The sequence below is a fragment of the Nerophis ophidion genome, linkage group LG29, assembly GCF_033978795.1.
Source record: "Nerophis ophidion isolate RoL-2023_Sa linkage group LG29, RoL_Noph_v1.0, whole genome shotgun sequence".
NCBI lineage: Eukaryota > Metazoa > Chordata > Actinopteri > Syngnathiformes > Syngnathidae > Nerophis > Nerophis ophidion.
In genome coordinates, this window is record NC_084639.1 from 13,869,623 (window position 1) to 13,883,713 (window position 14,091).

Consider the following 14,091-nt stretch of genomic DNA (forward strand, 5'->3'; position numbering starts at 1 on the left):
TAATATTATGTAAGTGTTTGCTTGATATTTCATTTGATTCTGTTTGTTTTTATGAAATTGAATGTGTTACTTTTGTATATATCTGAGTGACTGCATTGTTACACTTCATTGTTTTCTTGCTCTACAAATTTTTTTTTGCACAGTGCTGCTGCAAAAATAATAAACAATAAACAACACTGCTTATAGTAGGTGTGTGGACGATCAAAAATCAATATTATTGGCAGAAATAAAGGGCCCCAAAATCAAATTTTGCTTAGGGCCCCATGGAGGCTTTGCTTTGACTATATTATTTCTAGGCAGAGGTAATCATTCCCACTTTTACATGCAGAAAAAATGCACAATGCATATAAAAGATGAATGAAACAGAGAAATGAAGATTTAACATCACTTGTACTGAAGACCGACTACCAAGCTGTTTACTTGCTATCACATCAGTAAGAGAACTTGGGCTATGTATCTCAAACCTCGGGGCAATCCAGTTATGGAAAATAAGAAAAATTACAAATTTCCTGGAAAGTATTCTGTTGCGATATAGAACAATTACAGTTGTATCCAAAAGTGTTTTAGTTAGCAGATTGTGTGGCTTTTTCCGACCAAAATGCATACTATCACTTGATTATCCTTTATGGGGAGTGTTGTCAAAATCCCAGCTGTATTTTGGACAATGTACTCTGTGAAGCCTCTGAGACCTTTTCTAAATGGATGTAAAATATGGCAATTTTGGGATTTTAAAGTTATTATAGACATTGTTGTTTTGTGTTTCAAGGAAGCGCAAGTGTCGTGCTCGGCCAATGACAAGGGGACTCTGATCGATTGTGAGCTGGGAAACCCTCTGCCTGGAGATGCTCAGGTAGGTGTCAGTGTAGCGACGACCTGGTGGAGTTTCTTTTTTTAAATGTTTTCTGCTGGTGGTGTGCCTCCAGATTTTTCAATGAAAAAAATGTGCCTTGCCTCAAAACGTTTGAAAAACACTGCTGTAGATGACGTCACACCGAGGTGTATATGGAGTCTGACGGTTTGAAAGGGGGCGTTATCGACTGAGGTTCTCAAAAAAACTAATTGATTATGGCAAATGACTGCCAGATTTATGTTAAGGAACAGGAAAAAATATATATATAAAGATAACTTTCGGTCGCTTTAGGTCCTTTTAATTATTGTATAACTGAAGACATACATTCTTGAAAGGCCTACTGAAATGAGATTTTCTTATTTAAACGGGGACAGCAGGTCCATTCTATGTGTCATACTTGATCATTTCGCGATATTGCCATATTTTTGCTGAAAGGATTTAGTAGAGAACATCAACGATAAAGTTCGCAACTTTGGTCGCTAATCAATCAATCAATCAATCAATCAATGTTTACTTATATAGCCCTAAATCACTAGTGTCTCAAAGGGCTGCACAAACCACTACGACATCCTCGGTAGGCCCACATAAGGGCAAGGAAAACTAACACCCAGTGGGACGTCGGTGACAATGATGACTATGAGAACCTTGGAGAGGAGGAAAGCAATGGATGTCGAGCGGGTCTAACATGATACTGTGAAAGTTCAACATGATACTGTGAAAGTTCAATCCATAATGGATCCAACACAGTCGCGAGAGTCCAGTCCAAAGCTGATCCAACACAGCAGCGAGAGTCCCGTTCACAGCGGAGCCAGCAGGAAACCATCCCAAGCAGAGGCGGATCAGCAGCGCAGAGATGTGCCCAGCCGATACACAGGCGAGCAGTACATGGCCACCGGATCGGACCGGACCCCCTCCACAAGGGAGAGTGGGACATAGAAGAAAAAGAAAAGAAACGGCAGATCAACTGGTCTAAAAAGGGAGTCTATTTAAAGGCTAGAGTATACAAATGAGTTTTAAGGTGAGACTTAAATGCTTCTACTGAGGTGGCATCTCGATCTGTTACCGGGAGGGCATTCCAGAGTACTGGAGCCCGAACGGAAAACACTCTATAGCCCGCAGACTTTTTTTGGGCTTTGGGAATCACTAATAAGCCGGAGTCCTTTGAACGCAGATTTCTTGCCGGGACATATGGTACAATACAATCGGCAAGATAGGATGGAGCTAGACCGTGTAGTATTTTATACGTAAGTAGTAAAACCTTAAAGTCACATCTTAAGTGCACAGGAAGCCAGTGCAGGTGAGCCAGTACAGGCGTAATGTGATCAAACTTTCTTGTTCTTGTCAAAAGTCTAGCAGCCGCATTTTGTACCAACTGTAATCTTTTAATGCTAGACATGGGGAGACCCGAAAATAATACGTTACAGTAGTCGAGGCGATAATAAAATAATAAAAAAGCCTTGCCTGTACCGGAAGTAGCAGACGATGTGCGCGTGATGTTACGGGTTGTAGGGCTCCTCACATCCTCACATTGTTTATAATCATAGCCACCAGCGGCAAGAGCAATTCGGACCGAGAAAGCGACGATTTCACCATTAATTTGAGCGAGGATGAAAGATTCGTGGATGAGGAAAGTTAGAGTGAAGCACTAAAAAAAAAAGCGACGGTTTCAGGCGACGGCAGTGTGAGCAATTCAGATATTAATAGACACATTTACTAGGATAATTCTTGAAAATCCCTTATCTGCTTAATGTGTTAATTGTTACGATCCGTTACTCGGATCTTCACATGTTGTTTAGTTTTCCATCTGTGTTTTCATTCTCTGTTCTGACCCGTTTATTTCCTGTTTAGTCCATCACCATGGTTACCTATTAGTTTCAGCTGCTACTCCCGGTCCATGCACACCTGTTGTAAAAATCACCTTCACTATATAGGCCTTCCTCTTTTCTTTGTGCACTCTCGGATCCTAATTTGCCCTCGTGCAACAGTGATGTCTTGTTTGTTCATGCTCTCTGTCGTTAGCTCTCACGCTACGTTTATTTTATTCCTAGCTTTCACGCTAGTTGTTTGTATTCTCTTTTGTGCCTTCGTGTGTCAGAGTTATTTTGTGTCGAACCCCAAGATGCAGAGAAGGAGGGAGGCATTTTGCAGGAAAACATAGGTTAATTTAAAATACTAGAACTAGAACAAACAAAGGGTACAAACAAAAAGCACGCACGTGGGCGGATATAACAAACTAAGGGCTATGAACAAACAAATCGGAAGCAGGGAACAAAAAACAGTAAGCTACAAACATCTACCAAATATAGCTTACCGCTACGCTGCAATCACACGACCAGTAGGAATGACAAGTAGAAAATGACATTGACACGACAATAATCCAGCCCTGACTGGAGGAGAAAACAGGTCTTAAATAGTGGCTGGCTGATTGATCCCAGGTGTGGCCAGGTGCCAATCAGCCGCAGCTGAGGGTTACACAGCACTCAGGGAGACAAACAGGAAACAGAACCAAAATAAGAGTGCTGACAGGAACTAAAGACAAATGCAGAGGAAAAACTAAGAAATAGACCAAAACTGTCAGGGACAAGCCTGCCAACGTGCCAGTTTTATTTTCCTAGTGGTTTATCCTAGCTTTCAGGCTAGCGTCTTTTGTTTGACTTTTTCCTTAGCTCCTGTGTTTTTGTTCCTAGCCTTTAATTACTTTAATAAATCCATTTATATCTTACCTTGTTATGTTCATCGCTTCGATGCATCCCTGGAAGAACCAATCCGGCATCACAATGCCACACAAGCCTCACATTAATGGTGTTTTAGTGAGATTATAAAGGCATACATGAAAGTCGGAGGGCTGCGGTGAACGCCAGTGTCTCTGAGAGAAGCCAAAGGAGGAGCCGTGATCACAGCTGCCTTTTTGATAGCTGCAGGAGGAGGTCGCATAATCCGCTGAAGTCTCCGGTAAGAGCGGACTTAATATCACAATTTTCTCCATCCAAAAACTTGCTGGTTGACGTAGAGAAACATGTTCGCTTGACCGCTCTGTGTTAAAGCTTCACAACAAACAAAGAAACACTGGCTGTGTTTCGGTTGCTAAAGGCAGCTGCAATCCACTGCTTTCCACCAACATAATTCTTCTTTATAGTCTCCATTATTAATAGAACAAAATGGCATAAGATTCAGCAACACAGATGTCCAAAATACTGTGTAATTATGCGATGGAAAGAGACAACTTTTAGCCGTGAGTGGTGCTGGGCTGAAATGTCCGCTCCAACCAATAACGTCACAAGCACGCGTCAACATAAGCGTCATCATTCCACGACGTTTTCAACAGGATAGCTCGCGGGAAATTTAAAATTACAATTTAGTAAACTAAAAAGGCCATATTGGCATGTGTTGCAATGTTAATATTTCATCATTGATATATAAACTATCAGACTGCGTGGTCGGTAGTAGTGGGTTTCAGTAGGCCTTGAAACAGGGGTAGGGAACCTATGGCTCTAGAGCCAGATGTGGCTCTTTTGATGACTGCATCTGGCTCTCTGAATAAATCTGAGCTGATGTTGCTTAACACGATAAGTAATGAATAATTCCACTTGTAATCACAGTGTTAAAAATAATGTTCAACATATAAATTATTCTCATGCATTTTTAATCCGTCCATCCGTTTTCTACCGCACCTGTTCAAGAAGTTGCGTCAATGGTAAGAAGTTATTTATTTATTATTGGTTAGTATGGGGCTTGCCCTCCTGGGGGTTCTTCAGACCCCCAAGCACCGACATGAGAGCCTGTTTCAGGGTTACAATATTGTTGAATTTTTCAATAAGTCTCTCAGTTGTTTTCCAGCAATTGTATTTCCAGCCCCAACCCCATCTCTCCTCCTGGCTGCTGCTTATAACAGAGCGACAGGTGATCAGATAACAAGGCCCAGGTGGGCAATCTATGCACCTGTTGCTGCAGGCCCGCAGGCTACGCCCCCTCCACAGTTAGCTTCAGAATAACAATGTTATTACAAAGAATAAGAGACCTATTATACTCTAGAAATGTTGGTTTTACTTAAAAATGCACGCGTTTAGTTGTGTTCAGTGTTAAATAAATATTATATGGCTCTTACGGAAATATATTTCTATATATTTGGCTTTTTGGCTCTCTCAGCCAAAAAGGTTCCCGACCCCTGCCTTGAAAAGTCCCTTTAAAAGTCACTATATTTAAACTGTATGCCATTTCTGCAAAATGTGCTATTTATAGTCAGAAAATGCCAAACCGGACTTCATACGGCATTAACGGAATCGCTACTAAAACAACTGCTGTGCTTTTTTTTTTATTGTGCAGGTGACTTTTTACGCAATGCTGACGACCACCGGCATCTCACTGAGCACCAAATCTGTCAACGTCACGCTACAACTTCAGACGTGAGTACTTGAGACGTAAAGCTGCAGATGTTTGAGACCGTGCCAAGTTACACTCCTGTTATATGTGTGCCCTAGTACAAGTGAGCAGACCTTAGAAGCGGTTGAGGCGACAGCCAAAGTGGTTTTCAAACTGGGGCTGCAAATATACGGGTAACCAGTACACAGTACACTCCACACCGCATTGCCTGTAGTTTAATGAGATTTAATGCTGTAGTGCTATTTATTGAATTGAACATTGCACGTACAGACTATATACACACAATGCATATTATTGACGTTATACATAACAGTGTAAGCCTCGTCTAGGTGGTGCCAAAAGTCTTTAAAATATATACACAAAACCCAAAACCAGTGAAGTTGTCACATTGTGTAAATCGTAAATAATTTGCAAATCCTTTTCAACTTACAAACCCCGTTTCCATATGAGTTGGGAAATGATGTTAGTGAAGTGAAGTGAATTATATTTATATAGCGCTTTTCTCGAGTGACTCAAAGCGCTTTACATAGTGAAACCCAATATCTAAGTTACATTTAAACCAGTGTGGGTGGCACTGGGAGCAGGTGGGTAAAGTCTCTTGCCCAAGGACACAACGGCAGTGACTAGGATGGCGGAAGCGGGAATCGAACCTGCAACCCTCAAGTTGCTGGCATGGCCACTCTACCAACCGAGCTATGCCACCCCAGATTAGATGTAAATATAAACAGAATACAATTATTTGCAAATCATTTTCAACCCGTCTTCAGTTGAATAGGCTACAAAGACAACATATTTGATGTTCAAACTGATAAAAAAAAAAAATTTGTGCAAATAATCATTAACTTTTGAATTTGATCCCGGCAACACGTGACAAAGAAAGTGGCAATAAACACTGATAAAGTTGAGGAATGCTCATCAAACACTTATATGGAACATCCAACAGGTGTGCAGGCTAATTGGGAACAGGTGGGTGCCATGATTGGGTATAAAAGCAGCTTCCATTAAATGCTAAGTAATTCACAAACAAGGATGGGGTGAGGGTCACCACTTTATAAGTAAATTCTCGAACAGTTTTAGAACAACATTTCTCAACGAGCTTTTGCAAGGAATTTAGGGATTTTACCATCTACGGTCCGTAAAATCATCAGAAGGTTCAGCAAATCTGGAGAAATCACTGCACGTAAGCGATTATATTACGGACTTTTGATCCCTCAGGCGGTACTGCATCAAAAACCGACATCAGTGTGTAAAGGATATCGCCACATGGGCTCAGGAACACTTCCTGAAAACCACTGTCAGTAACTACAGTTGGTCGCTACATCTGTAAGTGCAAGTTAAAACTCTACTATGCAAAGCCAAACCCATTTCTCTACAACACCCTGAAACGCCGCCGACGTGACTGGGCTCGAGCTCACCTAAGATGGACTGATGCAAAGTGGAAAGGTGTTCTGTGGTCTGACGAGTCCACATTTCCAATTATATTTGGAAACAGAGGACGTGGGGTCCTCCAGAACAAAGAGGAAAATAACCATTCGGATTGTTATAGGCGCAAAGTTCAAAAGCCAGCATCTGTGATGGTTTGGCGGTGTATTAGTGCCCAAGGCATGGGTAACTTACACATCTGTGAAGGCACCATTAATGCTGAAAGGTACATACCGGTTTTGGAGCAACATACGTTTTCATCTAAGCAACGTTATCCTGCTTATTTCAGCAAAAGACAAGTGTTACAACGGCGTGGCTTCGTTAAAGAAGAGTGCGGGTACTTTCCTGGCCCGCCTGCAGTCCAGACCTGTCTCCCAAAGAAAATGTGTGGCGCATTATGAAGCGTAAAATACGACAGTGGAGACCCTGGACTGTTGAACGACTGAAGCTCTACATAAAACAGGAATGGGAAAGAATTCCACTTTCAAAGCTTCAACAATTAGTCTCCTCAGTTCCCAACGCTTATTGAGTGTTGTTGAAAGAAAAGGTGATGTAACACAGTGGTGAACATGCCCTTTCCCAACTACCTTGGCATGTGTTGCAGCTATGAAATTCTAAGTTAATTATTATTTGCAAAAAAAAAAAAATGTATGAGTTTGAACATCAAATATCTTGTTTTTGTAGTGCATTCAATTGAATATGGGTTGAAAAGGATTTGCAAATCATTGTATTCCATTTATATTTACATCTAACACAGTTTCCCAAATCATATGGAAACGGAGTTTGTATATTCAATTGAACAGACTGCAAGGACAGGACATTTAATGTTCGAACTGAGACACTTTTTTTTTTTTTTGCAAATAATTATCATTTTAGACTTTAATGGCAGCGACACATTGCAAAAAAAGTTTTCACATGGGCATTTTTACCACTGTGATACATGGCCTTTCCTTTTCAACAATACATTGGTAACTGAGGAGACCAATTTTTGAAGCTTTTCAGGTGGAATTCATTCCCATTCTTGCTTGATGTACAGCTTAAGTTGTTCAACAGTCCACGGTCTCCGTTGTGGTATTTTAAGCTTCGTATTGCGCCACACAATTTCAATGGGAGACAGGTCTGGACTACAGGCAGGCCAGTCTAATATCCGCAGTTTTTTACTATGAAGCCACGCTGACTTGGCTTGGCATTGTCTTGCTGAAATAAGCAGGGGCGTCCATGATATTCTTGCTTGGATGGCAACATATGTTGCTCCAAAACCTGTATGTACCTTTTAGCAATAATGGTGCCTTCACAGATGTGTAAGTTACCCACGCCTTGGCCACTAATACACCCCCATACCACTACAGATGCTGGCTTTTGAACTTTACGCCTAGAACAATCCGGATGGTTCTTTTCCTCTTCGGTCCGGAGGACAAAACGTCCACAGTTTCCAAAAACAATTTGAAATGTGGACTCGTCAGACCACAGAACACACACTTTGCATCAGTCCATCGTAGATGAGCTTGGGCCCAGTGAAACCGGCTGCGTTTCTGGGTGTTGTTAATAAATGGCTTTTGCTTTGCATATTTGAGTTTTAACATGCACTTACAGGTGTAGCGACCAACTGTAGTTACTGACAGTGGGTTTCTGAAGTGTTCCTGATCCCATGTTGTGATATCCCTTAAACACTGATGTCGCTTTTTGATGCAGTACCGCCCGAGGGATTGAAGGTCACGGGCATTCAATGATGGTTTTCCGCCTTGCTCCTTACGTACAGTGGTTTCTCTAGATTCGCTGAACCTTATGATGATATTACGGACCCGCAGATGGTGAAATCCCTAAATTTTTTGCAATAGCTGGTTGAGAAATGTTGTTGTTAAACAATGTGCTCACACATTTATTCACAAAGTGGTGACAAACACATTTTGGGAGAACATCCGCACTGTAACACAACAGAACAAATACCCAGAATCCCTTGCAGCACTAACTCTTCCAAGGCGCTACAATATACACCCCCGCTAACCCCACCCCTTGTTTGTGAATGACTGAGCATTTCATGGACGCTTTCATGGCACCCACCTGTTCCCAATGGGCCTGGTCATCTGTGGGATGTTCCAAATAAGTGTTTGATGAGCATTCCTCAACTTTCTCCGTCTTTTTTGCCACACGTGCCAGCTTTCTTGAAACACGTTGCAGGCATCAAATTCCAAATGAGCTAATATTTGCAAAAAATAACAATGTTTTCCAGTTTAAACGTTAATTATATTGTTTTTGAAGGCTATTCAAGTGAATATAAATTGAAAAGGATTTGCTAATCATTGTATTCAGTTTTTATTTATAATTTACACAACTTGACAACTTCCCTGGTTTTGTATGTCACACAGCATGTAAGTCCATTTGAGCTTTATTGTACGTTGACACATATTTGCTAGGCTCGCCAGGCCGTCTCAAGTGTCAGTCAGGCCAAGTTCAACGAGCGAGCGAGACGAAAAAACGGTGGATGACATTGGAGCCGCGATTCAGTACGAATTCAAGGTAACGTCCTCTTTCTCCAAGCGCATTGAATTGTTTTGGTCCAGGACTAAATGAGCGATGTCTGTCTGGGCGTGCAGATAACAAATGTGGGCCGACCTCTGAAGTCATTCGCCAACGCCTCCCTGGATATCGACTGGCCTAAGGAGAACATCGAGGGGAAATGGCTGCTGTACTTGACTCACATCACGAGTACGGGAGTGCAGATTGTCTCCTGCTCCCCCGCCGACCAAATTGATCCTCTTAGGCGAGTTAAGGTAACCCACATTTCTGCCTTTTCTATCATTATTCTTTAATAATCATGTTTACTCAATGGTGTGGCCTTAAGGGTGGGCGTGGCGCCTCCAGGCAGAGACGCGAGGCAGAATACGAAGCCCTCTCCGCTGATACCTTCCCGTTTCAACTAAGAAGGAAATATAAAACCCTGGTGAAAAATGATATCCTCGTCGAATCTTGATTGGAGTGATTTTTGTACTATTTTGTAACCTTTTCACCTCCGCAGACCTGCTCTGAAGGACTCAAGTGTGTGAAGATACGCTGCCCTCTAGTGGGACTGGACAGCACTGCATCAATTGTTCTACATGCACGCCTCTGGAACAGCACCATCACACAGGTGCTCACATTAAATGCATTCTATAACGCATTTTTCGGATTATAGGACGCAATGTCGATGACTGGGTCTATTTGGGTCCATGTCATATACCGCATTTTTCGGATTATTAGGTGCACTGTCAATGACTGGGTATATTTGGGTTTGTGTCATACATAAAGCGCACCAAATTATAAGGTGCCCTGTCGAGGACTGAGGCTATTTGGGTCTATTTCATACATAAGGCACACCGGAGTGTAAGGCACACTGGTACTGTTTGGGCCCATTTCATACAGAAAGCACACCGGATTATAAAGCGCACTGTCGATAACTGGGTTTATTTGGGTCTATGTCATACATAAGGCGCACCGGGTTATAAGGCACACTGTCGAAGACCGGGTCTATGTCATACATAAGGCGCACTAGATTATAAGGCACAATGTCAATGACTGGTTATATTTAGGTTTATGTCATACATATGGCGCACCAAATTATAAGGCACACTGTCGACGACTGGGTCTATTTCATACATAAGGCGCACCGGATTGTAAGGCACACTGGGACTATTTGGGCCCATTTCATACATAAGGCGCACCAGATTATAAGGCACACTGTCGATGACTGGGTCTATGTTATACATAAGGCGCACCAGATTGTAAAGCGCACTGTCGAAGACCGGGTCTATTTCATACATAAAGTGCCCTGGGTTATAAGGCACAATGTCGATGACTGGGTATATTTGGGTTTATGTCATACATAAGGCGCACCAAATTATAAGGCAGACTGTCGATGACTGGGTCTATTTCATACATAAAGTACCCTGCATTAAAATGCGCAATGGCTGGGGCTATTTGGGTCTATTTCCTACATAAGGCGCACCAGATTATAAGGTGCACTGGGACAATTTCATACATAAAGCACACCAGGTTATAAGGCGCACTGTCGATGGCTGGGGTTATTTGGGTCTATGTCATACATAAAGTGCACCGGATTATAAAGCGCACTGTCGATGACCGGGTCTATTTCATACATAAAGTGCCCTGGATTATAAGGCGCGATGTCGATGACTGGGTATATTTGGGTTTGTGTCATACATAAGGCGCACCAAATTTTAAGGTGCACTGTCGAGGACCGAGGCTATTTGGGTCTATTTCATACATAAAGCTCACCAGATTATATGGCGCACTTGGACTATTTGGGCCGATGTCACACATAAGGCACACCGGATAATAAGGTGCACTGGGACAATTTCATACATAAAGCGCACCAGGTTATAAGCCGCACTGTCGATGGCTGGGGTTATTTGGGTCTATGTCATACATAAGGCGCACCGGATTATAAAGCGCACTGTCGATGACTGGGGTTATTTGGGTCTATGTCACACATAAAGCGCATCAGATTATAAGGCGCACTGTCGATGACTGGGGTTATTTGGGTCTATCTCACACATAAGGCGCATCAGATTATAAGGCACACTGTCGATGACCGTGTCTATTTCATACATAAAGTGCCCTGGATTATAAGGCGCAATGTCGATGACTGGGCGCATTTGGGTTTATGTCATACATAAGGCACACCAAATTATAAGGTGCACTGTCAATGACCGAGGCTATTTGGGTCTATTTCATACATAAAGCGCACCGGATTACAAAGTGCACTGGGACAATTTCATACATAAAGCGCACCAGACTATAAGGCACACTGGCGATGACTGGGGTTATTTGGGTCTATGTCATACATAAGGTGCACCAGATTATAAGGCACACTGTCAATGACTGGGTCTATGTCATACATAAAGCGCATCGGATTATAAATCGCACTGTCGAAGACCGGGTCTATTTTATACATAAAGTGCACCGGATTATACGGCGCAATGTCGATGACATTTGTGTTAATATGATACATAAGGTGCACCAAAATATAAGGTGCACTGTCGAGGACCGAGGCTATTTGGGTTTATTTCATACATAAGGCGCACCGGATTGTAAGGCGCACTGGGACTATTTGGGCCTATATCATACAGAAAGCGCACCGGATTATAAGGTGCACTGTCGATAACCGGGGTTATTTGGGTCTATGTCATACATAAGGTGCACTGGATTATAAGGCACACTGTCGATGACTGGGTCTATGTCATACCTAAGGCGCACCAGATTGTAAGGTTTACTGTCGAAGCCCGGGTCTATTTCATACATAAAATGCCCCGGATTATAAAGCACAATGTCGATGACTGGGTATATTTGGGTTTATGTCACACATAAAGCGCAACAATTTATAAGGCACACTGTCGATGACTGGGTCTATTTCATACATAAGGCGCACCGGATTATAAAGCACACTGTCAATGACTGGGTCTATTTCATACATAAAGTACCCTGGATTAAGAGGCGCAATGTCGATGACTGGGTATATTTGGGTTTATGTCATACATAAGGCACACCAAATTATAAGGTGCACTGTCCATGGCCGAGGCTATTTGGTCTATTTCATACATAAAGCGCACCGGATTATAAAACGCACTGGGACAATTTCATACATAAAGCGCACCAGATTATAAAGCGCACTGTCGATGGGTGGGGTTATTTGGGTCTATGTCATACATAAGGCGCACCAGATTATAAGTCACACTGTCAATGACTGGGTCTATGTCATACATAAAGCGCATCGGATTATAAGGCGCACTGCCGATGACCGGGTCTTTTTCATATATAAAGTGCACCGGATTATACGGCGCAATGTCGATGACTGGGTGTATTTGTGTTTATGTGATACATAAGGCGCACCAAATTATAAGGTAGACTGTTGATGACCTAGGCTATTTGGGTCTATTTCATACATAAGGCGCACCAGATTATAAGGCACACTTGGACTATTTGGGGCTTTGTCACACATAAAGCGCACCGGATTATAAAGCGCACTGTCGATGACTGGGGTTATTTGGGTCTATGTCACACATAAGGCGCACCGGATTATAAAGTACACTGTCGATGACCGGGTCTATTTCTTACATAAAGTGCCCAGGATTATAAAGCGCAATGTCGATGACTGAGTATATTTGGGTCTATTTCATACATAAGGCGCACCGGATTATAAGGCACACCGGGACGATTTCATACATAAAGCACACCAGATTATAAAGCGCACTGTTGATGGCTGGGGTTATTTGGGTCTATGTCATACACAAAGCGCACCAGATTATAAGGCAAACTGTCAATGACTGGGTCTATGTCATACATAAAGCGCATCGGATTACAAGGCGCACTATCGATGACCGGGTCTATTTTATACATAAAGTGCACCGGATTATAAGGCACAATGTCGATGACTGGGTATATTTAAGTTCATGTCATAAATAAGGCGCACCAAATTATAAGGCACACTGTCGATAACTTGGTCTATTTCATACATAAGGTGCACCGGATTATAAGGCACACTGTCAATGACTGGGTCTATTTCATACATAAAGCGCATCGGATTATAAGGCGCACTGTCGATGACCGGGTCTATTTCATACATAAAGTGCACCGGATTATACGGCGCAATGTCGATGAGTGGGTATATTTGTGTTTATGTGATACATAAGGCGCACCAAATTATAAGGCAAAATGTCGATGACATCGGCTATTTGGGTCTATTTCATACATAAAGCGCACCAGATTATAAGGCACACTTGGACTATTTGGGCCTATGTCACACATAAGGCGCACCGGATTATAAAGTACACTGTCGTTGACCGGGTCTATTTCTTACATAAAGTGCCCTGGATTATAAGGCGCAATGTAAATGACTGGGTATATTTGGGTTTATGTCATACATAAGGCACACCAAATTATAAGGCACACTGCCGATGACCGAGGCTATTTGGGTCTATTTTATACATAAGGCGCACCGGATTATAAGACGCACCGGGACAATTTCACACATAAAGCACACCAGACTATAAAAATTTGTGAAAGAATGGCCACGCCAGCGTGGAACTGTCATAGGATGTCACCCGTGCATAAAGGTCAATAAAGACATTGATGACAGAGTCTGGTGTGGATGAATCTGACTGGCCTGTACAGAGTCCTAACCTGAACCTGATAGAACACATTTGGGATAAATTACAACGGAGATTGAGAGCCAGGCTTTCTCGACCAACATCAGTGTGTGACCTCACCAATGCGCTTTTGGAAGAATGGTCGAAAATTCCTATAAACAAACTCCACAACCTTGTGGACAGCCTTCCCAGAAGAGTTGAAGCTGTAATAGCTGCAAAAGGTGGACCAACATCATGTTGAACACTATGGATTAGGAATGGGATGGCACATTATGTTCATATGTGAGTCAAGGCAGG

The 14,091-nt window shown here is 42.4% G+C and overlaps 1 protein-coding gene across 1 annotated transcript in view; it reads left to right on the plus strand.

The window, feature by feature from the left end:
• Positions 1–14,091, plus strand: part of LOC133546025 (integrin alpha-6-like) — a 61,699-nt gene that overhangs the window by 38,284 nt on the left and 9,324 nt on the right. The window contains exons 16-22 of the mRNA XM_061891831.1: positions 767–850; positions 5,174–5,253; positions 5,329–5,403; positions 9,067–9,169; positions 9,247–9,423; positions 9,495–9,593; positions 9,669–9,779. Coding sequence (XP_061747815.1) covers positions 767–850; positions 5,174–5,253; positions 5,329–5,403; positions 9,067–9,169; positions 9,247–9,423; positions 9,495–9,593; positions 9,669–9,779 — 729 coding nt within the window. The remainder of the gene's footprint in view (positions 1–766; positions 851–5,173; positions 5,254–5,328; positions 5,404–9,066; positions 9,170–9,246; positions 9,424–9,494; positions 9,594–9,668; positions 9,780–14,091) is intronic.